At 37.3% G+C, this 27,723-nt stretch overlaps 2 protein-coding genes across 2 annotated transcripts; both read right to left on the bottom strand.

Moving 5' to 3' along the window:
* Positions 1–64: 64 nt before the first annotated feature.
* On the bottom strand, positions 65–10,099 carry LOC122009981 (GTP-binding protein SAR1A-like). The gene is made up of 3 exons (XM_042566309.1): positions 9,847–10,099; positions 9,614–9,745; positions 65–607 (listed from the first exon to the last, which is right to left on the bottom strand). The coding sequence occupies exons 1-3, from the start codon at positions 9,973–9,975 to the stop codon at positions 287–289; spliced, it is 582 nt and encodes a 193-aa protein (XP_042422243.1). The 5' UTR covers positions 9,976–10,099; the 3' UTR covers positions 65–286.
* A 947-nt stretch (positions 10,100–11,046) lies between these two features.
* Positions 11,047–15,362, bottom strand: LOC122009980 (WD repeat-containing protein VIP3-like). Its single transcript, XM_042566308.1, has 2 exons — positions 14,944–15,362; positions 11,047–11,924 (listed from the first exon to the last, which is right to left on the bottom strand). Exons 1-2 carry the CDS (start codon positions 15,283–15,285, stop codon positions 11,301–11,303), a joined length of 966 nt encoding a protein of 321 aa, XP_042422242.1. The 5' UTR covers positions 15,286–15,362; the 3' UTR covers positions 11,047–11,300.
* Positions 15,363–27,723: the final 12,361 nt, after the last annotated feature.

Here is a 27,723-nt window from a genome sequence, read left to right as displayed (position 1 = left end):
TATCAAATAATTAACATCACAATTCAACTTGCGAAAGAATGAACAAGTACTAACACATGCATAGTGAAAAGAAAATTGAAATTTTTTTGGATCGATAAAGTACACAATTTCCACTAAAATCCAGAATAAGAATTTAAGAGTCAATAATCACCATTCATAACTCTTTTGCTATAATACTCATCCCGTCTTCCTTAATGAGAGTCTACACCCATTACAACAAAGAAACCCAGAAAAAGTTTAATTGGAGCATAAGCTGGCAAGGCAATCGAGTTTTGAATTCAGAATCCTACTTTATGTATTGTGAAACCCACTTGAATCCTTCGCCGTAGCCCATCTTACGGACGATGCTGCACATGAAGATTTCGAGGGGCCGGACGTTGGAGTCAGCAAGGTTCACCTTGCCCTTGCCGGTTGTGAAATTGTTCAGGCCTAAATGGTAGCGTAACTCATCCTCTGATGCTGCATATGGAATGTCGATCTTGTTTCCCAGAATGAGAAATGGAACATTTGCCAAGGCTTCGTCGGAAAGAAGTGCATCCAGTTCCTTCTTCGACTCTGCAAGCCTCTCCTTATCATATGCATCCACCAGGTATACCACTGCATCTACCTATTTACACAATTACCGAGCAAATTTTTATATAGTGCCAAAATTCAACTGTAGCAATCGAGACAGCAGCACAGCATCCCAGCTCGACAAAGTCTTATGTGAGTTGATGCACGGTAAATATCAGTATGGTAATAGGACATAATGAAATATAATTCATTCTTTATTTGCAAAGGAAACTAGATCGATCAGAACCATAATACTCTGCTGAAATTAGATCATACAAACTGAAGTCTCAAGGTTATAGAATCTTTGTTATAGTTTTTCTATCCTCTTCTTACATCCTAAAAATGGGATAAGATTGGAGGATCTTCACATAATTGGTTGAGAACACTGGCTTGACGCTTTCCAACAAGTCAACAATTTATCGTTTCCTTTTCCTATTTTCTATCTACCCAAACAAACACAATACAATCTCTTCTCTCTTATTTTCTATCCTCACAGAAAAACACAAGGCTAGACTGTAGGTCCTAATTAAGAATGGTTCAAGATCTGAGTCTAAGACTAAACTAGTTGGATTCAAATTGATTAAAAAGTAATTGCAGCTTACCTGTAATTAGGATAGAATCATAGACAATTTTATTATCATTGTCTTTTGCTTGATGGTTGGTGATGGGGTATTATCGGGATATCCTTACCAATCACTGCCTCACATGTGGTCAGAACCTACTATAACCCCGTGAAGCTGCATCAGATAAATTCATATTCAATCAATGATCTGAATAGAGGTTAGAAGTCTCAGTTACTTAGCTAGTTATAAGGTTGAGAAGCATATGAAAATAAAAACTTCATCGCTTGAATTGATATGATAATTGGACAAAAGCCTCTATTATAAGCTTTTACAATAATTTAGTGTACTTGGATAAAATACTAAAAATAGTAAAAAAAACAATAAAACTATATTTCAAAGTTTGCACCAATATATCTTAGTGAATTCAAGTTACTAAAATTGATCTATATTATTTGCATCACCTCATCGTGCAACCTACAAAAGCCTAATCAACATCGAAAAGTTCCACATGATTCCCTCAAGTAGAGTTCAATGCAAACCATACTACATGAGCAACAAATCACGATCATGTCTTACGTGTAAACCATTCAATTGCCCACACCGTTGATACACACTCGAGCCATTATACGAAACTGGCCAACTGTGCTCTGGATTGAGAAATAGAGTGGCACATAACCTTAATAGCGATCTCCTAGCGGCCAAACAAGAGGATAAAGAGTGTCATAACTGGCCATGCCCGAGTTATGACACTACATAGGATGGTGCCAACATAGGCTTGAGCATGGCCATTTTATCCAATAATTTTTAAAAAAATAAAAAAATACTAAAAATAAGGAGATTTAGATGAATTTTGAAAATTTTATGGGTACACAAGAATTTATTTTTTTATTATTTGAAGGATAAAATGGGTAATATAAAAAATTTATATGAAATAACAATAAAAATGGAATTTGTTCTTGTGTTAGGCTCACCCTGGGTTATCATACTTGGCCCGCCACGCGAGAAGTGCTCGACAATGAATCAAGTTGGGCCGACACAACTCAAATTCTTATTGAGTCATCCAAACCTACTTGGGATTAGGCCATGCCATGCTAGATAGCGGGTAGCCGAACTGGTTGACATCTCTAGTTGGAACCTTCCATGTAAAGCAATCAATCATGGGTAGGCAGTTGAAACCCAAAAAATCAAAAAACAAAAAAATCTCAATTTCAATTCATTTCGATTGGAAGGCAATGCACCCATATTTGTGAAGATGATAAATTTTATCTAATATTTTTGGTCTAAATCAAAACAAATCAATAAGTTGCGTTAATAACCAAACCCATGCTTGCCTATAGAATCAAATGCCCTATAGCACATGAGTAAAGAACCTATTTGTTTTTTTTGTGTGTGTGTGAGAATTTTATCTCCCCGCCTAGTGAGAAAATACTTGGTTGTTGTTGTTGTTGTTATTATGTGAGAATTTTATCTATTGGGAAACCATCATTAAAATGAATCCCCCGTAACCCTAACCTCAGGTGTCACATACTTGCTTCTTGTCACAAGATCTCTTTATCCAAACAATCAATGTTCTAAATGGCGGCTGGGGTTGTTGGATTGCAAGGTTGCAAACAAAGTCCCCCATTGAAAATACATGAGAAAGATCATAAATTGATAAGGGAAAGAAATCTTTATTAATATGAGACCTTTTGGGTAGAGCCCAAAAATAAAACCATGAGGGTTTAGGCCCAAAGTGAACAATATTGTCAATGTGGAGATATCTAAATTCCTTTTGGTCCTAACAATTGGTATCAGAGTCCGGATTACCAAAAGGTCTAACAGCCGACTGTGCACAAGAGTTATGGTCTAATTGAATCATGTGAGTAGAATATTGACCTCGAACAAAGGGACCAGACACCAGGCAGGAAGCCCTAGTTGCGGCTAGACAAGAAAGTTCTAGTAGGTCGGATGGACTGAGGAGCAGGAAGACCTAATGGGTCGAGGATCGAACATGGAAAGCATGTGGTCCTTCGTTTGAGAAGGGGATTGTTGGGTTGTAAGATTGCAAACAAAATCCCACATTAAAAATATATAGGAAGTTCCACATTGAAAATACATGGGAAAGATCATAGATTTATAGGAGAAAGATATCTCTATTGGTATAAGATCTTTTGAGTAGAGCCCAAAAATAAAACCATGAGGGCTTAGGCCCAAAGTTGACAATATCATGTCATTGTGAAGATATCTAAATACCTTTTGACCCTAATAGAGGCAACCGCTTAGCCGGGAGGCGGGCATCAACCACGCCGCCTTTGCCTTAGGTGGTGCTTTAGGCAATCAAAGATGAGGCGGGACAGGCTACGCGGTTGAGGCTACGCAATGGTTGAGACGGTCAAAGTCAACAAAATTTTAAAAACCCCACTCCCTTTCAAAACATAAATAACTTCACAACCCGAGCTCGACGACAGCCCAAACACGTTGCTCGAGCCGAAACAGTGCTAAGAGGGTCGGAGTTAGGTTTTTAATTTAGGGTTTAATTAAATAACTTTAGATTAATAATTTTAATCAACTCCTAGCTATGATTGGGATAATTTAAATAGACTTAATTAAAACTTAATAAAATTATCCAATTAAAATATATATATATATATATATATTATTTTCAAATATTCAGATTAAATTTTTTATTTTTAGTTAATATATTTTATATTAAAAAATACCAAAACTATATCGGCGTACACATACTTAATAAAGAATATATTTATTTGTGATGAAATTTTATTAATGATCTTGTTAGTTGCATTGATATATTTATTTATAACTTATATAAATGTTATTGTATTGCATGAAGCTTATTTATACATAAACATCCTTAAGAATAATGATTATTTATAATATTATATACCAAAAAAATAGTAAAAAAATTTCAAATGACTAGGCAGCCAAGGTGATAAGCTGGAACTAAATGACTACTCTCTCAAATTAACAACATAGTTGTTATAGTTATTAGAATCATATGATTCATGATTGGTATTGTATGATATAATATTATTGAGATGTAAAACAATGAATAACATATGAGTGAAAGTTTAAAAGAATCATGATGCGAACGGTTTGAAAGAAGAAAAAAAGTCACTAAGAAATTAAATCAAATTAGATAACTTAAACCTAGGCTATCATAAAGAAAGATGGAACTCGTGTTTCTCTTATTTAAAAAGGAATCACTCATAATAATAGTTGACAAGGGATAAAATCACTAAGCTGATAGAGATGTAAATGAACATATCTTGTCGGACTATTATCAGAATAGAAGTTGTATTGACAATATGGCAAAGGGTAAAACATAGTAATACCAGCTAACTCTTGGAATATAGCTCAGACCTCGATTAGGAATATAGCTAAAGAAGATCTAGTCAATGAGAGATTGGTCAATTGAGGTTTCAGTTAAGTTGGACCCCTATGAACTGATATAATCCAACCAAGCGATTAGAGTTTGACAAGGGAATCTCAATTCTTTATAGTGAAAGTAGTTAAGTTGAGGTGAACTGGATAGCTCTCTAGATGTGACTAAGTTTCTAGATATGGTTGGTGGATTGAGGTGAGACTTGGAGTTAGTATTGTTCAATGTGAGTTTTTGAGTAGGTGGGCTAAAGTGAGGTTAGAGGCATCCAAAGTGTCTCAACTTGACTGCCCTATGCTTATTCTGTCGCCATCTCATTCTTACTGTTGGTCAGGAGCTCCTTTTATAAAGCTATAAGCAAGTGCCCAACTGAGAGGGGGGTCCACATGGCAAGACCCTACTAGCAAGCATAATAAACCCGTGCCAAGTTCCAAGTTGACAGATTTAAATACACATGGTTGATCCTGTTCCCACCATGATCAATTCCAAAGTGCATGTCTTCCCTTTAACCATCCATAATTAGTGTGAAACTTTACCCACATTAATTGTTCTCGTATTAGATTTCATGAAATAGAATCTTGATAACAATTCTTTCTTGATTCCCTTGTCATTTATTTCTCTAGATTATAGTCCCTGCCTATGTTTTCTCTTCATTCACATGACACCTAACTCTATAAATAGGTAGTTAGTAGAGATACTTTTATATTTTCTAGCCGATCAAACTCCCTGCTTTACTTTTCTCCGACCCAACACTATTTGTGATCTCCAGAACATCATCTCCACCTCAGTAAGAACTCAACATTGTTTTGCTTTGTTACATTGCAGATTTGGCCCACCTTATTTTCAAAGCCTGAAAAATTTCGGCCATCAAACTCTTAGTTGCCACAGCTGTGTCCTTTCCACCTTCACTAGAACCATATTCACTTCAACTGAACTATCTTGCTTTACCTTTCAGGGGAACTGAATCAAACTTCAGGCTTCCTCCTCCGCCTAGATGGAACAACAAAGACCTCTTTTGGCCCAGATGGGCTATTTAGCCAAGCTATAACAACTAGGTGTGAGTGAGAGAAGGTTCATTCAAAACAATCCGCCACCACTAAATCAAAACTGCAGAACATTAGGGAGAAATCCAAGATGGAGAACTCCTTTATTTTGCATGCCTCTCTTTAACAAACAGAGCTTCCAATCGTCCTCTTGTTTGCATGATCAATCTCTGATTTCCCCCTAACCCCTTAGTTTTCTCAAAAAATTTAGCAGCACACAGTGGTCTCCAGATAAAGGTTAATCCTTTAGGGATTGAAATCACAAACAACAACTTTCATCGACGGCACTGAGTTTGCTTCATCAGAAGTGACAATATATCACATCACACTAGGTGGAAGGCAAAGGGCTTCATCAAGACATGGAAGGCGAAGACTTTCTCTGTGGCTCACCCTTGGCAGATACCCAACTCGGTGGTCTTTCTAACACATCATTTTGAACTTCCCCTAGCTTAACTAAAAAACTATAGGATGCTAAGTGGTTGGCCAAAGTCATCAGCTGTGCATTTCTTAATGAACTAACTAAAAAACTCACTTCTGTAGGATTTGAAGGCTCCACAGTTTTAAGTCCTATCCTGAAGTGCACTTTACATATTGTTTGCCTATGAACACTTTTCATTTCACCTCTTCTGCAGATATGAATGTAAACTTTCTTGCATACTTTGGCAACCATTCCCTTGAGCAAACCCTGAATTCTTGAAAGGAGTTGTGTCCGCCCCATTACTATAGACCTTAGGGTTCAAATCCCACTGCGTCATGCCAGGGTCGAACATGGCTCAGTTCTGTTGAACCTTTTATCCAGACCCAAGTAGGGGTGTAAACGAATCGAATCGAGCCGAATATGCAGAAAAATTTAAGACTCGAATTCAGCTCGAAATAGGTATATTCGAGTTCGAGCTCGATTCGAAACTCGAAAAATTCAAAATGTTTGGTTCGAGTTCGGTTCGAATTAGGACTCGGGTTCGAGTTTGGCTCGAAATATTCGAACATGTCCTCGAACTATTCGAATTATTGCTCGAAAATAGGCTCAAAATTTATTTATTTAATATATATTTAACTTATATTAATAAATATTAAGGCTCTTGAGCGGCTCGCAAGCGGCTCAAACAATATAATTTGGGCTCGAGTTTGGCACGTAAAAAAGTTCGAACATGTTCGAGTTCGGCTCGAATTCGATAAATTCGAATACGAATCGAATATTTTTCGGGCCGGCTCGATTCGTTTGCAGCCCTAAGCCGAACATTAGAAAAAGAGGTATGTTCTTGACCCCAGCAAGTTCATCCATTCATCCAAATTAACCCCATCCCAAACTTGTACAACTTGGGTCCAGGCCTATAAGCCAAATGTATTTTTTTTAAAAAAAAAATACTAGAATTCTAGAAACCAGAAAAGAAATTCCAACAACTTCATTAAATGAAGTCTTGATATTTGCATAATTCCATCTCAAGTTTCGAATAATATGAATATTTACATCTCAAACTATAGTACATATCAATTGTTAATATTTTATAAACAATTGTTAAATGACATAGTGAAGAAGAAAAATAATATATATTTGATTGATAGTCATTCGAACTTCCGTGCACTTTGTGTGATGCACTGCAACTTCATGTGATGCGCTACTATAATTTTGCAACTTCTCCCCATAATTACATCTTAAGTTTAAGTTTAGTATAGTATGAATATTTATATCTCAAATTTGGTACAACACCAACATAGTAATTGCCTGCACTCCATAAATAATTATTAGAATGGTCTAATGGAGAAAAAAAGATTATATATTTGAATCATAATCATTCAGCCTTTCATGCACTGTGCATGATGTATTTGTGATGTACTGACATTTCATGTGATGCACTACTGTGAGTTTGCAACTTCTCCCTTGATCTCAGAGGTATACACCAACGACAAATTCATAGAGTGGTTGGAGGGTGATTCGCAAAAGATTTAGGGCATGTTCGTGCAACAGCAGGAACAATAATGTGGGAGGTGAAGAGATAGGTCTATGACTTGCAGGTTTTCAAAGAGGGGGATATCAGGCACAAGAATTGTTTTTCAATCGATGAGCGTCCTTGTGTTTTATTATGTGTGGTTTTGAATTTAATGATCAATCACATGTGATTGATATGGATGTTCGGAGATGCACTCCAAACATGCAAATCAACATAATTGATTATATGCTCTGTTCGGTCTGACCCCGACTCGGGCTATACCTACCACAACCAGCAAGTCAAGAAGTCTTGACCCAACCAAACATGCTGAAAGTGTCGAGTCAGGACATGTTGCAGATGGATAGGCCTATTTAGCACCTCTACCCACGGCTAGTCAAATCCTCAAGGCTAAACCATCCTTTTGTCAAACTTTCTCAGGCAGAAAGTCTTCTGGAACTACTAGTGCCGCTAAATTTGCCCAACTAAAATCTTAGCCACCATGAAGAGGCCCACCTGCTTTAGAGGTAGAACAAACACAGCACAATCCAAACTCAATGAAAACCAAAGCCAGCACGATCGGAGTTACCATCAAAGCCCAAAAAATTTTAGACCTAAGAGGCCTCTAAAGATTCCAGTGGAGAATCAGCCAAGGTAAATCTAGCTGCCAATGCAACACCAACCCTTTTCGAGAATCCCACAATTGAGTTGTGTTTGACATGCGAGACTGCTTCCCCAAGCCTAAAGGTGACGCAATTTTGGCTCGCTGGGAGATGACGCTAAAGAACACCAGAAGAGCTCCAAGCTAACTGAGTTATCTACATGGTGTCATGGACCTCAATTTAGCTGTCAAGCTCCATTGTCTTAACATCTCCAAGCTAATTATGAAATATCTTGTTGCCATCTCTTTCCATTTCAAAAATAAAAATAGGTATTATTTCACTATTTTATCATATTTTCATTTTTAAAAATAAAAAAGACCCCAATATTCACTCCTTTGCCAAAAAGTAGTGAGACATTAACATATATTTTCCTTATGAATGGATGTTACAAAATATGTGTGTGTGGATATATTAGAATTCAAAAACTATTGTAAATCAGAGATCTTTCAAACCAATTCCTTACATTTTTTCAATTGAACCTTATGATTCAAAAAACTAATACCATAAATTCTGATAGCACTACTTTAATACCTTGTATTTAAAATTCAAAATTAAAAACAAAAAGCGAATTAGATAGGGACCTCAATTTCACAACCTTGCTATATGCTAATACAATCAAGGTTAAAAAATTTCCCTTGAAATAGGTACCTATATTTTAAGCCCTTTACACTTTGTGTACAAACAATTTTAACATTGATGCTTCATTATGTCTTGTCCGAAAAGAATGAAAAGCATGTACTAGAGATATAGAGAAATGAGATAGTTAACCATCTGTTCAAAATATACAAGTGAATTTAAAAAAATGACTACGAAGAGAAATTAGGCATCAGATCATCCCAATCTAAATATAATTTGACTATCAAAGTAACACAAAATGATCATGAAATACTAGTTATTCTAATATATCTAATGTGATCCAACACATGATATGATGATGTCAGCGACAAAATAATTATATCACTCTCGAGGAGATAATATCAGCAAGCCAATACATTGATGAATGAGATAATAATATGAATCCCCTTCAGAAAAAAAAGAAACTTTCTTAAAAGAAATTTGGAAACATGAAGGAATGATTTATGTAAACAACAGATTACCCCAAGGTGATGTCTTTAGAAAAGTTAGAAGAGGTAAATGGATAATGATGCTCTCTCGACAGGAGTTTATAGTCTCTCTCTCTTAATTTACCTTCTTCCTTGATGACTCCAGTGCAACTTACCTTTACTACCTAAGTGTTGTCTTTAGAGAAGATTAGAAGAGAAACACGAACAATGATCATCCATTACAGATTATAGTTTCTCTTTCTTAATTTACCATCTTCTGATATGACTTCATACTTATCTCTACTACCGCCCAACCGATAGATCTTCCACGTATGGCTAACGGAATGTCCTTGTGCAATTTTCTTGCCCCATTATCCTCGAGAGATAGATATATATAGAGAGAGAAACTATTCGGCGAAAGACAAAACTGTGGAAAGAGAATCGACCTTAGCGTAGTAATCCTTCCAGACACGCCGGGCGATCTGATGACCGCCCAAGTCAAAAGCTTTGAACTTGATCTTCCCGATGCTAAGCTCCTCCGATGTCGGATATTGCGTCGGCTGGTGCTGAACCAACCTCTACATTTCAAACCAACACAAATCCAAACCAAACACCAACAAATTAAAGCGAAACAGGCAGCAAAAAGCAATCTTGCAAAAGGAAATCAAAGGGATCCGACCTCATCCTTGAGCATGTGAAGTAGCGTGGTCTTCCCGGCGTTGTCCAAGCCCAAGAAGAGGATCTTAGCTTCCTTTTGCCACAGTCCGAGTGAGGCAAGGACGCCGTAGAACCAATCGACAAGGAACATCGTGGCCGGCGAAGAAGAACTCGGAGACGAGATCTACCAAATCAAAGAAAAGGAAACGAAACCCTAACAAACAAGTAGGAAAGGCTGGAATCGGTAGGAAGACCGAGACAAGGAGATCTTAACGAACCTTCCTAATGAAATAAATAAATTATTTTACTATTTATGATATAAAAAAATACCAAGAAAACATTTTCTTGCCAAATTCTTATTATTATGTCTGCTCAAAATAACATTAATTTTTTTTTCTCTGGTAGAAAAATTATAGTTTAATATTTCATCAAATTGTAATCTGATTCTTTAAAAAGCATGTCCTTTCAAAGTTTTATGTTGACATTCAGAAAAGTCCACGAGTGATTTCAGTCTATTCCTTTGACCCAAATACTTTGTCAAAGTCAACCTCAATTTAGTTGGTCTAGAAAATGAATTGTTTATACACAAGTAGGACCGTAGGTTTTCCAAAATTACAAATGGAAATGAATTTGAACAAAACTTTGCTAGTTAGGTAATTTTTGAAATGGAAGGACGTAACGTGAAAAAAGTTCAAGTGGGCATTTTGGCAAAACAATGAAAACACATGTGCATTTTATATATTTAAAAATTAAGAGGGCAATTTAAAAAAAAAACAAAAATGTGAATCTACAATACGATCTTCCGAATTTGCCCTTCTATGAACTACGGAGCAGGCGTATATAAATTTCCATGTCTAAGTTCCTAGGAAACTTGGATTGGAGTGAAGATTGTGAAGTAAGATACACAAGAAAATAAAATAAAATAGCAACAAGATTACAATTATTCGGTGATAAAAATCGAATATATTCGTCCCCATTACCTTCATCAATCCGTTTTAGGACCAACACAGAAAAAATAAATCACAGACAATTATTAATTTTTGAAATAATAACTAACACATAAAGGAAGTATTTACCTTGACTTTATCGAGATTCAAACCCCGGATCTCATGATAACAATACCTCATATGCTATAACAATACCTCATATGTTAGCCACTAGACCGTCTAGCCCTAGACCATCGTGAGAAGACGCAAAGTTACAACTACTTACAACTACAATGTAGAAGAAATGTCGAAGCCTATACTACACATCAGTGGTACATGCAGTTCACAACATTAATTAGGGTAGGGCACTTCACATTTATGTAAAAACATTCAAAACAGTGACATTGGAATTATAGCCCTGCCCCCTCGATATTTTTCATAGATTGGAATAGATGTACGCAATTCGAGATTAGTTTCATGACAAGGTTATGCCTCACTTGAAAAAGATCACAATTAGTGAACCATATAACCGTAGGATCTTGCCAGTGGATTATGAGTAGTCGTATAACGAGATGCTCTTGTCATCGGATACACTGGCAAGTCGTCCCACACGCACGCCTGTTCCTCCAGGAGGACGGAATGCCACGCCCCACACAGCATCTGAATGGTTTGCCATAGTCTGGACTGCAGACCTCATGCTGATATCCCATAGCTTAACAGTTCGATCGCTTGACCCTGTAGCTATCGCTGCACCATCTGGACTTGCATCCACGCTGAGGACCCAGCTGGTGTGTCCTGACATTGCGCCAGCCATATTCTTTCCCTCGGCATCGTACATGTGGATGTTAGTATCATCACAAGCAGTAAAGAGCACTCGAGGATCTACTGGGGAGAAGACCATGGACCTCACTGGCATGTTATGGCCTTCAAGATGGTGAAGGAACTTAGCACGGGCAACGTCAAACACAGCGATTGTCCCATCCATAGATCCACAAGCTAATCTTTTACCATCAGGACTCCAGGCAACAGAAAGGATAAATTTGCCGCTGCCAGTCTTATCGGGACGGGCGCCTTCTGGCTGTGGAACAGCAAGGGTAGCAACAAGTTCCCATGTTGAGGTATCCCACAACTTAATTGAACCACTGCCACCTGCAGCAACTGCCAGCATGGTGCCCTGAAAGGGGTAAACGAATGAGATACTCTGTGCAAATTCTCTAAATATTCCAAGTAACAATCATAAACAGAATCTAAGAATATAAAATTATTCATATTGCCCAATGAAGGTTCGTCAACAAATAACCTAAAAGAGTCATCTACACATCCCAAGGATGTATAAACACTTCAATTATATGACAAAAGCACCTAAATTCACATATATTCCGCATGTGGCAGAGAACATCAAGTTTCTTCAAAAAAGTAAGTAAAATTGTTTTGACTTCATTAATCTTACAGCAAGAAAAGGGGTTTATCCATGTCTTTATATAGTACATACATCAAACATAGTCCCAGACCAGGCATCAACTTGAGTGAGGATTCAGGTCATTAGCTCAATGGTGAGACCAATGGATTAACAATTGATCAGCATATTAACCTATGCATCAACTCGGTTGAATTAACTAGTCCAACTGACCTAGGTTGATGTTCACAAGGATGATAGAGAAATGCAAAAAATACACTTCGTGTAAATATAAGAACGAGATTACTTGACATGTTGCATCTTTTTTGTTGTAGAAAACAAAAAGATGTTAGATCAATGTTCTAGAAAATAGAACCAGTTGTCCAAAGTAAGAAATAGTGATATAGATAATTTAATGATTATACCATGACTTATGAAGATTTGGAGTGTAAATGTGTGAACAACTACATTTTCCATTTCTTTTGCTATTAGTAATCCTAATAAATTAAGGGTAGTCAAACCCCAACCAAGTACTGACACTAATTATAGTCTTAATCATATATAATTAACCCCGACCTCACGACCCAACCTAAGTTGAGCCGAAAAAAATCAGGTTTATGTTGGGGGTTTTCGGGTACAAGTCGAGTTGGATGGTTTTCGGGTTGAAGATTTTCATGTGACCGGGTTGATTTGAATATAGATTTTTTTTATTTTGAAAATTAAGATGCTTTTATGTACATCAATATCGATATTAGTATGATAATGATGAAGTATTGAGATAAAAGTGAAGATTTATAGGAAAAATAGCCAAACAAAAAAAAATATCATTTTTAATCGGATTATTCATGCTGGGTTCAGGTTGGTTGGGTTTGGGTTTAGAAGTTTCAGGTTGTATTTGAGTTCAGGTCAGTTCAGATTGGGATTTTTTATAATTTTTTTTCAATCCGACCCACCCGAATTGACACCCCTAGGCCTAATGGCATGAACAAGACAAGTATGATTGATTCAGGAATATTCAACTTTAGACTCATCAATATTTTTATGAAACAAATATTATCTTATCTTAAGAAGTTGACCCCACCTAGTGGGATAAGACTTAGTTATTGTTGAAGTATTATCTTAAGAAAAAATTCATGCAAAATCATGGAAAATAATTCTTTCAGCTTTGGTTGTGCAAAGTAGAAGTTGGGCATGCAAGAGGTTCGAATTAGGGAGGAAATGCGGCAGGAAATGATTTTGCAGTGTGGATGTTGGAAGTCCAGAGAGGTTGTATCAGAGAAGAAAGGCAGCTTATGATACAGTTGTCCTTCATCGAGTATAAAATTGTGTCATTGTCTGTACATGCAAGTGATATTTACAGGAGTTTTATAAGTTGCTCAAGTTAAAATTACAATGAAACAAAGTATATTCAGTAGAAGTTCATTTGGTACATATACTCAGTGGCTCACACTTTTATACAACATAAAAGATCTTTCACGTCACAAAGATTTACCTTCTACTGGGATGGAGTCATGGAGGTTGTTGTTATCTAACCTAAGTGCTTCATGGTGTTTTAACAAGAATACACTGTAAGCACAAAAATCAAATACAAAACAAGTAAACAGAAATTTCGACTTTATAGAAAAGCATATGATCAGTAATCCAATGTGTTTGGAACTAATATGATTCCAAATTGGAAATACATAACACATCAGATTTGTGTTTGGAACCTTCATAGAAAAGCATGCAGTCAGTAATTCAATATGCTAACGTCATACTTTGTGGTACTTTAGGAAACTGACATGTATAACTTCAGGATGAAGATGGAACTCACAATGCTCATGATTACAACTCACATCCAAAAATATTTTCCAAATTTTGGAGGCTATCTATCACAAAACTTATACAATATCAGCATCTAACCATACAAGTTCTGAGAATGAATATTAAAATATAAACAAATGTTCAAACTGTAAATCAGTTAAATCATTAATATTGAAATTAGCAGAAGAATCCATAAAAGATATTCCTCATCATGGTATCAAGTTGACATATCCTTAAATATCCATTAGCTTATTATTTATCTATCATTACAAACTTCACTATTTATTGACTATGGTTTCTTCATCATTTTTTTTCAACTGATCACCTATGTGAGAAAAGAAAGCAAAAAATGGAGTGCATTTTCTTCATGTCATGAGGTTAGCAAACTAGCTACCTGTTCAATATTCATTAATAGAAAGTGAACAAAAAACTGATGTGAATAAATGCAACAACAATACACAAAAACCCTACATTCTCAAGGTATAAATATAGAGACGATTTTATGAAAATTATGACAAAATGGCATTCACCTTATTGGCCTCCTATGTCATAAAATGTTGTTGCAATATGAAAACACATCTGAAACCCTGGTAGCATAAGAAATTGTTGAATCACAAGTCACCATAAAGATGTCCATTGATGGCAAGTATTCAGACATGCAACAACAAAAATGTCTTGCCGGGCAATTTATCCAACAAACCATCATGAAAATACAGGAAGGAATTTCAGATCTAGGTTATATGTTTGGAATTCGATGATATGTTAGGAATGTCTGTAAAGCATTTACTACTAGTACATCGTTGAGTTAAATAGCTTACTTAAGACTGTTATCCTAGTGTGTCCTCGATACGACATCGTAGCTATTCCTCAACAAACGCCAAAGGATTGTTTGCAACATTATTTCCAGAAACGAACAAAGAAGCATAATGAACTCGGAAAACATGAAACCGATCAAAGCTGAATAGGGACGGCAGGCACGCAATGAAGACCTCACCTTTGGGTCAAACCGCATACTCCAGATCTCAGATGGAGGCGACTCGAGGGTGGCAATGGAAGCATTCGAGTCAACTTCGAAGACGCGGATAAAGCTGTCCATCGAGGAGGAGGCCGCCACCGCGCCGGAAGGGTGCGCCGCGACGGCCACAACCCCAAGTGAATGCCCCTTCAACGGCGCCCCGACACGGGCGAGTTCGTCCGGGCGCCACAAGCGCAGCGTCTCATCGAGCGACCCAGTCAGCAGGAGCGCCGGCCTCTCGTTCGTCGCCGGGATCCACGACGCCGCCCATATGGACTCGTCATGGGCGTTCTCCACCGACTTCAGCCCGGCCAGCTTCATCTCGCCGCCGAAAATGCGACAATGCCCTTGGTCGAATCAGTGGTTTTGGCACGTGAGAACGTAAAGAAACCCTAATTCTTAGCAGTTAATTAAAAAAAAGGAAACATTTTGAGTGGTAAACCCCAAGTCCCAACGTCGAAATGGAGCCACTTCGAAGGGATCGGGTGTTGAGCACAGAACATCGTCCATCAGAGATTAGCAACCAATCAAATTCAAAATCCCGAATGAGAAACATGCAGACAGGAGTTTCTTATTTGGTAATGCAATTTTTTTTTTCTTTTATAGAACTTAATATGGTCTCTATATTTAGATGAGTAGGGTTTAGATGTGTATTCCATAAATTATAGGAAGTATGCTGAATATTTTTTTGTTAAAAATTAAATGGGCATTTTTTTTTTGGAATGTCCTCTTTTTAATTTATTAATATATTTTATTCTTCAAAGTTATTCTAATTTTCGATAATGTAACAATGATACTAGTCATTCTTCACATACATTTTATATGTAATATAATACATAAATATGTCTGATGCAATGATTAGACAGAGTCCACTCCACGGAGGGTCAATACCATGATAGGGGTCAAAGTCAAAGTCAAAGTCCACTCCTCTATATCATTGGTCGGTCGGACAACCCACTTATCCGATCGGGATAAAAAATGTCCGATCTGATATCATCACAGCTCGGCCATGCGCCGAGCTTCTGATGCTCATAAAAGCTAAATATTGGTGAGGCACACACCGAGCGGCCAGCCCGCTCAGACTTACATCAAACTCGGAACCGGCGAAGCGAAGTCAAGACCGAGCAGATTATACTCAGATCAGGCTTCCTGCTAAGCATGGCAGCGTAGCTCGGACAGTGGAAGGGTGGTCGAGCGGCTCTCTCGCTCGGCCCAGTACGACGATATCCTTTTGCGATTATACCAAGAAGGATCCAAGAAGGATCCGGCGATATCCTTTTGCGAACCAGAGCCACCAACAAGTGGCAGATTATACCAAGAAGGATCCGGCGATATCCTTTTGCGAACCAGAGCCACCAACAAGTGGCATGGTTGGCGGCATGATCAGGCATAGGATCGTACGACGAAAGCTTCCACTGTCACGTCAGAGATATACTTAACTCGTTGAGATATTGTGTCAGGGGCACTTTACTGATACATCTTCTCAGGGAAGCCTCGAGGAGTGTGCACACGCTCGGGATGCGTGCACGCACGCTACAAGAGCCCTATATAAAGAGGTCCAAGCTTCGTCGGAGGTACGCACACATTATTGTTGTTGTTGTTCTTCTACTTCCTCGTTCTACTGCTTCCACATCGTCGGTGACTGACTTGAGCATCGGAGGGTCAACGCCGAGGGACCCCTCCCTAGCTCGGCACTGACATGGTTGTGGTTGCAGGTCATGTTGGTTAATCCTAGGAAAACGTACCGGTTCCACTGTACAAAAATTTTTGTACAAGTGTCGAACATTTCCTTAAATAACCTATTGTGTTCTTTAGAAATTAAATCAGGAATCGCAGACGGAACTTAACATCATTGATTCCAAATTTAACTTATCTGTTCTTAATGGTTTAGATTTGAATCGCAAACGAAACTTAACACTATTAATTCAAATCTACCTAAATTATTAATTCCATAAATATTAATTTCCAAAATTGGCTTCCAGGACTGCATGGCGAGACACATGGCCTTCTTGGATATGGGAGCAACCACCACCGCCTAGGCAAAACCTTTTAAGGAAAGCTAATATTTATTTCCTTAAATAACTTTAGGTTAACCAAAAAGAACAATCGAATCACAAATTCGAAAAAGAAGAAAACATAAAATCAAAAAATAAATTCGATAAACTAGATCTAATTGCCTCTTGTATTTAGAATTCATACAAAGAGTAAAACTAGCATGATGCGGAAAACAATTGCTAATTATACCTTCTCTTTGTATGCTAATGACCTTGAGATCTTCTGCCGTATTCCTCGCCTCGCCTTGGACGTCGTGTGGGCGACGATCCTCCAAGATGAACACCACCCAAAACTTCCTCCTTCTTCTTCTAAAATCCGGCCACCACCACCACCAAGGAGAAGAGAGCAAAGGGAGAGGAAGAAGGTGTTGGTGCGGGTAGCACTAACGGTCTAACCTAGGTTTTGATGAATGACAAATAGGTTAAGTTAGTTTTGTTGTTGTCTGACACTTTGATCAAGTGTGCAGGAGAAGTCCAGACAGGTCGATGGCCTGACCGGATGTATGGCACGAAGTCCGGCTAGGTCGACGGGCTAACCGGATAGCTGGCGAGAAGTCCAAGCGGGTCGACGGGCTGCCCAGACGCTTGGCAAGAAGTCCAGCTAAGTCGACGGGCTGACCGGATAGCTGGCAAGAAGTCCAGACGGGTCGAAGGGCTGACCGGAAGTCTGGCAGGTAAGTGAGGTAAGTCACTGGAGGGGAGTGACTGCGAGGACGCGTTCCCGGGAAGGGAACATTAGGCGTCGATCCGGCTTAGATCCATTTCGGATGTCTAAGTCGAGATCGTGACTAGATTCAGATCTCGGAAAGACGGAATCTAAATCATACTATTTGTGCTAATTCATACTATTATAAAATGCGCTAACAATCTATTTTGCAGGATATATATTGCCTCGGACTAACTTTGTTTTGCAGGAAAAAGGAGTTTTCTGGAACAAGGTGGTCCGGGCGCCCGGAGGGGATCCGGGCGCCCGGAGGGGATTCGGGCGCCCGGAGGTTCGAGCGCTCGGAAGGGATCCGGGCGCCCGGAAGGCAAATCATATCCAGCCAAGTCGTCGCCACGTGGAGCATCTCGGTTTGAGCAGCTACGTCACATTCCAGGCGCCCGGAAGGAATCCAGGCGCCCGGAGCAACATATAAAAGAAGCCCCAGGCAGGAGCTTCAGAATCATCTTTGATCTGAGAACTCCGCTACTGCTGGTCCTGCTGCTCTACGTTCTTGCGACGCCAACAAGCTCCGACAAAGTGCTCCTTCAAGTTTTAGTTAATTTCCTTGTCGGTATTTTTTCACTAGCATTTCCTGTACTTATTTTGTAACTATATTCGAATTGATAGTGATTGCCCAACGAAAGTGGTCAAGGACCACGGGCCTTCGAGTAGGAGTCGTCACAGGCTCCGAACGAAGTAAAAATAACTGTGTTTATTTACTTTTCCGTTGCGTATTTTAACTCAACTTTTCGAATCGATATTCACCCCCCTCTATCGAACGATCACGGTCCTACAAGTGGTATCAGAGCAGGTACCGCTCTGATTTGGTGCAACCACCAATCAGACTGGGGGTGAAACCTTTCCTTTGTTTTTTTTTATTCCTCTTAAAAAAAATTTTCTAACTCTAAACTGGTATATCATTTTTTTTGCAATTAAATCTAAATTGGTGCAACACCAATCTAGATTTGTCTACTATTTTTTCGTCCCGCACTACTAATCCAAGACCAAGTCTTGGGATTTTTTTTGTCTCTTTTCTTTCGTCTGTGCGCAGGACTAAAATGTCTCAGACAGAAGGATTCAGCACAGTACGCCCTCCACTCTTCAACGGGGACGATTTTCCGTACTGGAAAAAGCGGATGGAGGTTTACCTCAAGACAGACTTCGACCAGTGGATGAGCATTACGAGACCCTACAAAATTCCAGTAGACAACTCCGGGAATTTACTGGATCCTGAAGACTGGACAGCAGACTTAAAGAAAAAGGCATCAACAGAAAATAAAGCGATCAACACTCTACAGTGCGGATTAACAAGAGAAGAACTAAACATAGTCGGTCCACACAAAAACGCTAAAGAACTGTGGGACAAATTGATCGAGCTGCACGAGGGAACGAGCGACGCCAAGGTAACGAAACGAACCCTGCTTTTAAATAAAATTTTTAATATAAAAATGCAGGAAGGAGAAACAGCGAATCAGCTCCACGCGAGGATCAAGGACATCCTCAACGGGCTTCATGCGATAGGCCACCAAATGGAAAACAGAGACTTAATAAGGTACGCATTAAATGCCTTTCCACGTAATAATTTGTGGGCATCAATAGTTGATGCCTACAAAATTTCAAAAAATCTTTCTAAGTTAAAATTAGATGAGCTTTTCTGTGAATTAGAATTACATGAACAAACTATTGCTGGAGCCGAGAAAGGTATAGCTTTATTTGCAGGTTCCACCAAAGAAAAGAAAAGCAAGACTGAATTTGAAGAAGATTCCGACCAAGACTCCGAAGACGAAGAACACCTGGTGAACTTGGTAAGAAAATGTTCACCAGGAGAAAGAGGAGCTTCAGTAAAAAGGACCTTCAAAAGATCAGCTCTCCCACAGAACAAAGGAACGTTACTTGCTTCGGCTGCAATAAAAAGGGACACTACAAGAACGAATGCCCAAAACTGAAGTTCGACAAACCGAAGCCAACCAAAAAGAAGGCACTCAAAGCAACGTGGGATGACTCCTCGGACGAATCGGAGGAAGAAGAACAGAAACATCAAAGCCACCTCGCACTGATGGCCCACGAAGCTGAAACAGAAGACGAGTCGGAAGATGAAGACGGGTCTGAACCCGAAACAAGCCACGAGTCCGTACTCGTTTCCGAAGGCCTAAATGAGGTATACTTTAATTTAAACAAAAAAATTTTTAGAATTATTTCTTGTTTAAACAATAAATTAATTAAAACAGAAAATGAAAACAAATCACTTCTTAAGGAAAATCAAAACCTCAAGGAACAAATCAAAAATTCAAATCCAACTCAAGATCTAACACTTGAGGAGGACAATTTATCATTAAAAAATGAGATTAATAATTTAAAAGAAATGTTAGAAAAATTCACAACAAGATCGAAAAATTTAGACTTAATCCTGAATAATCAAAAAGCATGTTATAATAAAACCGGACTAGGATATAAGTCGAATTCAAATAAAACCTTCAAATCATTAATAACCCAATACAAATCAACCAATCTAGCTTGGGTTCCGAAAGCGTGTCTGACCACGCAAGTAGGACTTAAGCAATATTATATACCTAAAGAAAAAATACATTATATAAAATCGAATAAACCAAACCAAAATCCAAAATACAAACCTAAATCAAATTCAAAATCTAAACACTTTAAAAATCAACAAAATTATCACCAAGTTAACCATAACTATAAAAAGAATCGACACAAACCTAAAACCAAAATTTAAAATCAATGGCCAATAATTCAGGGGGAGGCTCCAGAATAGCTGACACCTCCAAAACTAACTTACCCAACATGGTAACCCAAAACAAATTAACCCGGCAGGGTAATTAGGATTAGAGACCAAGTTTAACTTGAATCATGGTACCGGTGAAGTTTTTGGATGATAGTACGTTAGGGAAACTTGGGCATCGCATGTCTAGAAAGATATGACTTCGATCTGGTGCATTTGGCCAAGTGGAACTGACCGAAGCTACCCTTAAACGAATCCTAACCAGTTAGACCAAGATTTAGTACTAAGCTCCGTGGATAGGACTATTCGGAAAACCTCGAAAGGTTGGTTACTTCTAATGACGTCCATGCGACTCACCAAGCTTAGAAGTTTATCCGAAGAATGCCTGTTTGTAGAGACCAAAACTAAACCTGAATCTAATACTAGTTAAACCAAACTCTGTAATCAAACTAATTTCATCTCACAAAATCATAGGATTCCCTGATTGATAATTTAGATCGGGTGAGATGAATAAGGCGTAAATTTGCTTAATTAAAAATTAAGTTCAAAATTTTAAACTTAAAAATTAATTTCAAAATTTTAATTTTAAACTTAAAAATTAATTTCAAACTTAAAAATTAATTTCAAAATTTTAATTTTAAACTTAAAAATTAATTTCAAAATTTTAATTTCAAACTTAAAAATTAATTTCAAAATTTTAATTTTAAACTTAAAAATTAATTTCAAAATTTTAATTTCAAACTTAAAAATTAATTTCAAAATTTTAATTTTAAACTTAAAAATCAATTTCAAAATTCTAATATTAAACTTAAAAATTAATTTCAAAATTTTAATTTTAAACTTAGAAATTAATTTCAAAATTTTAATTTTAAACTTAGAAATTAATTTCAAATTTTTAATTTTAAACTTAAAAATCAATTTCAAAATTCTAATTTTAAACTTAAAAATTAATTTCAAAATTTTAATTTTAAACTTAGAAATTAATTTCAAAATTTTAATTTTAAACTTAAAAATCAATTTCAAAATTTTAATTTTAAACTTAAAAATCAATTTCAAAATTCTAATTTTAAACTTAAAAATTAATTTCAAAATTTTAATTTTAAACTTAGAAATTAATTTCAAAATTTTAATTTTAAACTTAAAAATCAATTTCAAAATTTTAATTTTAAACTTATAAATCAATTTCAAAATTTTAATTTTAAACTTAGAAATTAATTTCAAAATTTTAATTTTAAACTTAAAAATTTAAAATTTTTAAACTTAAAAATTAATTTCAAAAATTTTAATTTTAAACTTAAGAATTAATTTCAAAATTTTAATTTTAAACTTAAAAATTAATTTCAAAATTTTAATTTTAAACTTAGAAATTAATTTCAAAATTTTAATTTTAAACTTAAAAATCAATTTCAAAATTTTAATTTTAAACTTAAAAATTAATTTCAAAATTTTAATTTTAAACTTAGAAATTAATTTCAAAATTTTTATTTTAAACTTAAAAATCAATTTCAAAATTTTTATTTTTAAACTTAAAAATTAATTTCAAAATTTTATTTTTAAACTTAAAAATTAATTTCAAAATTTTAATTTTAAACTTAAAAATCAATTTCAAAATTTTAATTTTAAACTTAAAAATTAATTTCAAAAATTTTAATTTTAAACTTAAGAATTAATTTCAAAATTTTAATTTAAAAATTAATTTCAAAATTTTAATTTTTAAACTTAAATTATTTTCAAAATTTTAATTTTAAACTTAATTTCAAAAATTTTAAAACCTAACTTCAAACCTAATCTCTAAATTAAAAAAAAAAAAAAAAAAGGTCAAAAACCAGGGGCGGGCGCCCCTGGTATTCCCCTTCGGGGCGCCCGGAAGGGGATCCGGGCGCCCTGCCCTAAATCAACCCCGGGCGCCCGGAGTCCCCTATAAATAAGGGGCAGGAGGCGCCCCCAACCCTTGCCCCACAAACTTTACTTTTGCCAAAGGTTCACTCCAAACCTTAGTGCGAGAGTATTTTAAATCAAATTTTCTTGCGGTGAAGACGCTGTTGCGATTCAACCGAGGTCGTCAGATCTATATTTGTCGATGACTCCTCGGTAAAAATTCTTCCCCTCTCTAAAACTTTATTAGAATTTGTCCTCTCATTTTTTCTTAGAATATTTTCTTATATATACAGTAGGAAACGAAGAAATACTGGTGCTGGACCCTCTAATGCTAGCACTGACCCTAGGTTTCCCACAGAAGAACTAAGGGTTAAGTTTGAGTCAACCATTTATAAGGCCATTAGGACTGCCTGCATAGATAGATCTTTCTTTCTAGGGCCATGTCCCTCCGTTTTAGAGGTTATAGACCACTATAACTTAAGGAACCTTGTCGAATGTACCAGTCCAATAAACATAAGTCTGTGTGCCGAATTTTGCAATAACCTAGTGAAAGTAGACGATCTCACCTATACCACCAGGGCAGCGGGCACTGATATCACATTTTCCCCTACGACTATCCGAGAGTTTTTAGAATTGCGTCCATATACTTGTTCCTTTTTGTGCTATCCTCCGAGGGATCTACCATTCGGAGATCCCTACTCACATATTACTCTCGATACGATTTATTCGTATTTTTTTGGGGGAGAGCGAGATCCCACTGTGACACAGTTTAGGTCGATAGAACTTCGGGTCCAGGACTACGCTCTTTATAGGGTTTTAGTCCTTTGCATTTTACCACTGACTACTCGGGACATCGCTGTGATGCGCTCATTCCATTCGTTCTTACTCTATGCCCTGAGTCATAGGTTAGATATTGATATCAGCCTACATATCTTCTCCACCATTATCTACGCGGCTGGATTCGTGACTGACAGACGAGTCCACATGCCATTTTGTCACATTTTGACAGCCTATATGTCCTCGTTGCACATTGATGTCACTAGAGGAGACATTGCCCATATGACCGAGTTCGATGTTATAGCAGCTCGGAACTTCTCCCTAGCTGGTGTCCAGATAGATAGGGATGACGGGACTATGTCTTGGCGGAGGGGGGCACAGCACCAGCCCGATCCAGACGCACAGGTGGACGAGTTCATGCTCGCACTATTTCCAGAGGAAGCCGCACCGGCTCCACCACCGCCCCCAGCTCGAGCACCACGTCACGCTCCCCGCACTCTAGCCGACCGTATGACCGGACTAGAGAGAGCTATGGCGAGTCTCCAGCAGGAGAACTCTGATTTTCATCGAGACATACGGCGAGAGGTTGCCGAGTTACGAGCTGCCGGGGACACCCGACACACTGAGCTGATGGCACTTCTCCGATCCTTGGGATCTGGACCACCCCCTTCATCATCCCAGTAGCTCTAGTTATGACTCACTTCTGTAGCTACACTACCTGTAAAATATTTTGGATTTATCTACTGATATTTTCAGACCTGCATTGATTATGTTCTATCTTGGTAGCCTAGGAATTTTAAAAATAGTTCTTTCAAATTATAAATTAAAATTGTGTGTTTTCAAAAATTTCCATTTTTAGATTTTCAAAAACAGTTTTGGCCTTAGACTAGTTTTGAATCCTTAGAAAGCATGTACCCATAGGACTAGTTTTTGAGCATCTCACCAACACCTTAGGTTTACCTTGCTTGTGTTTGACAAACATAGAAAGGGGTGAGATGCATAGGCCAACTGTCTGGACTTAAGATGCTTATTTCGGTGCATCAGCATAAGTCTGGACGTTAAATACAACTCAGATATTAATCAGATTAAGGTCTTCAATCAAGTCAAAGACTGACTGCTTATAATCAACTTAATCTGACTAACCAAGTGAAAGCTACTATCTTCTGATAATTAGTTAGTACCTAATTGGTTAGACAGCTGTTTAAATTTAAGTATCAAGTTCAGGGGGAGAAATTAATTAAAATTTTGTGTGTTTGAAAAATGACTTTGTACAGCTATTTTAACACTGACTTATTTTTAAAACACCAGCTAAACTAAGTGTTTGGAAAACTTGGAAGTTGAATCTCACCTAATTTTTAAACCCGATTTAAAAAGTTGAATAGTTAAACTTATTCAGTTTTGTAACATATGCTTGAAAATTAAACTTTCCAAATTTAGCCTTTATCAAATTAGCCTTAAAAATTTATTTTGACAAATTTAATCTTACTTGTTTAATTTTTGCTTTGTTTTGAAAAATTGAAGTTATAAAAATTTTACCTTTTTAAGAAGTAAATATTACTTAAACTTGAAAAGAAAATTTGAAAGTCCTGATTTAAAATTTTTTACACGCTTGAAAAGTTAAACTTAATTAAACTCAATTTTATACTTTTCAAAATTTAACTTGTCTTCCCCAAGTCAACTTGATTTTTTTCCTTGGATTTAAAAATTATACTTTGAACCAAACTCAGATTTTTTTCAAGATTAACTGTATTTATTTTTTTAAAGTAACTCTACATTATGATTGTTTACCCTTGCTTATTTTTGATGAATGTCAAAGGGGGAGGGTTAGGTGGTTAAGTTAGATATACCAACTTGAAAACACTAAAACTAACTTTAAAACCGATGCACCTGTTTTTTTTGCGCCCATTTTTTCGCTCTTTCACTAACTTAACCAGGTTGTCATTCCATCAAAAAGGGGGAGATTGTTGGTGCGGGTAGCACTAACGGTCTAACCTAGGTTTTGATGAATGACAAATAGGTTAAGTTAGTTTTGTTGTTGTCTGACACTTTGATCAAGTGTGCAGGAGAAGTCCAGACAGGTCGATGGGCTGACCGGATGTATGGCACGAAGTCCAGCTAGGTCGACGGGCTAACCGGATAGCTGGCGAGAAGTCCAAGCGGGTCGACGGGCTGCCCAGACGCTTGGCAAGAAGTCCAGCTAGGTCGACGGGCTGATCGGATAGCTGGCAAGAAGTCCAGACGGGTCGAAGGGCTGACCGGAAGTCTGGCAGGTAAGTGAGGTAAGTCACTGGAGGGGAGTGACTTCCCGGGAAGGGAACATTAGGCGTCGATCCGGCTTAGATCCATTTCGGATGTCTAAGTCGAGATCGTGACTAGATTCCGGTCTCGGAAAGACGGAATCTAAGTCATACTATTTGTGCTAATTCATACTATTATAAAATGCGCTAACAATCTATTTTGCAGGATATATATTGCCTCGGACTAACTTTGTTTTGCAGGAAAAAGGAGTTTTCTGGAACAAGGTGGTCCGGGCGCCCGGAGGTCCGGGCGCCTGGAGGTCCGGGCGCCCGGAAGGCAAATCATATCCAGCCAAGTCGTCGCCACGTGGAGCATCTCGGTTTGAGCAGCTACGTCACATTCCAGGCGCCCGGAAGGAATCCAGGCGCCCGGAGCAACATATAAAAGAAGCCCCAGGCAGGAGCTTCAGAATCATCTTTGATCTGAGAACTCCGCTACTACTGGTCCTGCTGCTCTACGTTCTTGCGACGCCAACAAGCTCCGACAAAGTGCTCCTTCGAGTTTTAGTTAATTTCCTTGTCGGTATTTTTTCACTAGCATTTCCTGTACTTATTTTGTAACTATATTCGAATTGATAGTGATTGCCCAACGAAAGTGGTCAAGGACCACGGGCCTTCGAGTAGGAGTCGTCACAGGCTCCGAACGAAGTAAAAACAACTGTGTTTATTTACTTTTCCGCTTCGTATTTTAACTCAACTTTTCGAATCGATATTCACTCCCCCCCCCCTCTATCGAACGATCACGGTCCTACAGAAGGGAGAGGGCCGGCCACACCAAGAGATCACCCAAGTAAAAGAATAAGAGTTGTGTCTCATGAAGCCCCTTCACCCCTTCTTTTATATTACTTACCCAAGGCAAATAAGGAAAAACCTTTTACAAAAAATAAAATCATCCAAGAGTTTTTCCTTTCCCTTTTTATTTTTTCCTTTTCTTTCCTCTTGATTGAATCAATCACCAATCAATGGTTATGATCAATCCTATTTGGTTTAGGATTGAATTTGGTTTAATCCTATTGGCCGACCCTTGCTTGGGCACCAAGCAAGGTGGCCGACCACAATTAAAAGGAAAGGAAAAATAATTTTTTAAAAATTTTACAAGAAGAAATCCTCTTATAAAATTTACAAGCTCTCTTTCCTAAAGTATGAGTTAAAAAATGAAAGTTTCTAAAAATTAAAACCATGTTTTAAAATTTAAAAACTCTCTTATAAATTTCCTTTTTTAACATGGTGATAGAAAATTTAAATTTTAAAACTTCTTTTCCTTTTTTTTCTTAAACCATAAGGATGGTTAAAAAAGGAAAGTTTTAAAATCTTTTAAACTCTCTATTTAAACATGTGGCCTAATTCAAATAAGGAAAGTTTTAAAAATTAAAATCTCTCTTTTAAAACTTATAGTTTTCTACAAAGAGAAGATTTTAAAAATTCAAAACAACCCTAACTTTTTGAATTATTATGGTCGGCCCCTACAAGCTTGGTCACCAAGCTATAGGGCGGGCCCTTCAAGAGGATGTGGCCGACCATTGCTTGGTCACTAAGCAATGGTCCGACCCCCTTCTTGGACACCAAGAAGAGCCTTACATTTGGATGGACTTGAGGCTATAATGAGGCTACGACAGGGACCTAGAGGAGAAATTGGTTTTGGCCTTCCGATGAGCTTGAGTATCCCGTGTTCGCCCCGAACACACAACTCAAGTTCATCGATAATAACTCATTCCACTAAAGAGTTATTACCGCACTATCGCACCAATCCCAAATTACATTATGGGCTCCTTCTTATCATGAGTGTGTTAGTCTCCCTGTGTTTAAGATTACGAATGTCCACTAATTAAGTAAGTTACTGACAACTCACTTAATTAATATCTAGCTCCAAGAGTAGTACTACTCAACTTTATTGTCATGTTAGACTAGGTCCACCTGCAGGGTTTAACATGACAATCCTTATGAGCTCCTCTTGGGGGCATTCTCAACCTAGATAACTAGGACACAGATTCCTTCTATAATCAACAACACACACTATAAGTAATATCATTTCTCAACTTATCGGGCATATCGATTTATCGAGCTAAACCTGACCCTTTGATAAATCAAAGAAATAAATATTAAATATATGTGCTTGTTATTATATTAGGATTAAGAGCACACACTTCCATAATAACTAAGGTTTAGTTCTTTTACTAAGTCAGTACAAAAAGAACATACCTAAATGATCCTACTCAATACACTTAAAGTGTATCAGTGTAATTTATTAGTTAAGATAAACTAATACTTAATTACACTACGACTATACTGATAGTTTGTTCATTTCTA

This window comes from Zingiber officinale, chromosome 8A (assembly GCF_018446385.1).
Source record: "Zingiber officinale cultivar Zhangliang chromosome 8A, Zo_v1.1, whole genome shotgun sequence".
NCBI classification, from domain to species: Eukaryota; Viridiplantae; Streptophyta; class Magnoliopsida; order Zingiberales; family Zingiberaceae; genus Zingiber; species Zingiber officinale.
Note: the sequence above shows the minus strand (reverse complement) of the source record. Positions and strands in the feature narration are given on the sequence as shown.

Bases quoted from the DNA above. Each gene is read 5' to 3' on its own strand.
- LOC122009980 (XM_042566308.1), bottom strand. From the start codon at position 15,285: ATGAAGCTGGCCGGGCTGAAGTCGGTGGAGAACGCCCATGACGAGTCC. The intron at 11,925-14,943 runs GTGAGGTCTTCA...TACCCCTTTCAG, and splicing joins GTATGCGGTTTGACCCAAAG to GGCACCATGCTGGCAGTTGC.
- LOC122009981 (XM_042566309.1), bottom strand. From the start codon at position 9,975: ATGTTCCTTGTCGATTGGTTCTACGGCGTCCTTGCCTCACTCGGACTG. The intron at 9,746-9,846 runs GTCGGATCCCTT...TTTGAAATGTAG, and splicing joins TTCACATGCTCAAGGATGAG to AGGTTGGTTCAGCACCAGCC. The intron at 608-9,613 runs GTCGATTCTCTT...TTGTGTAAATAG, and splicing joins GGAAGGATTACTACGCTAAG to GTAGATGCAGTGGTATACCT.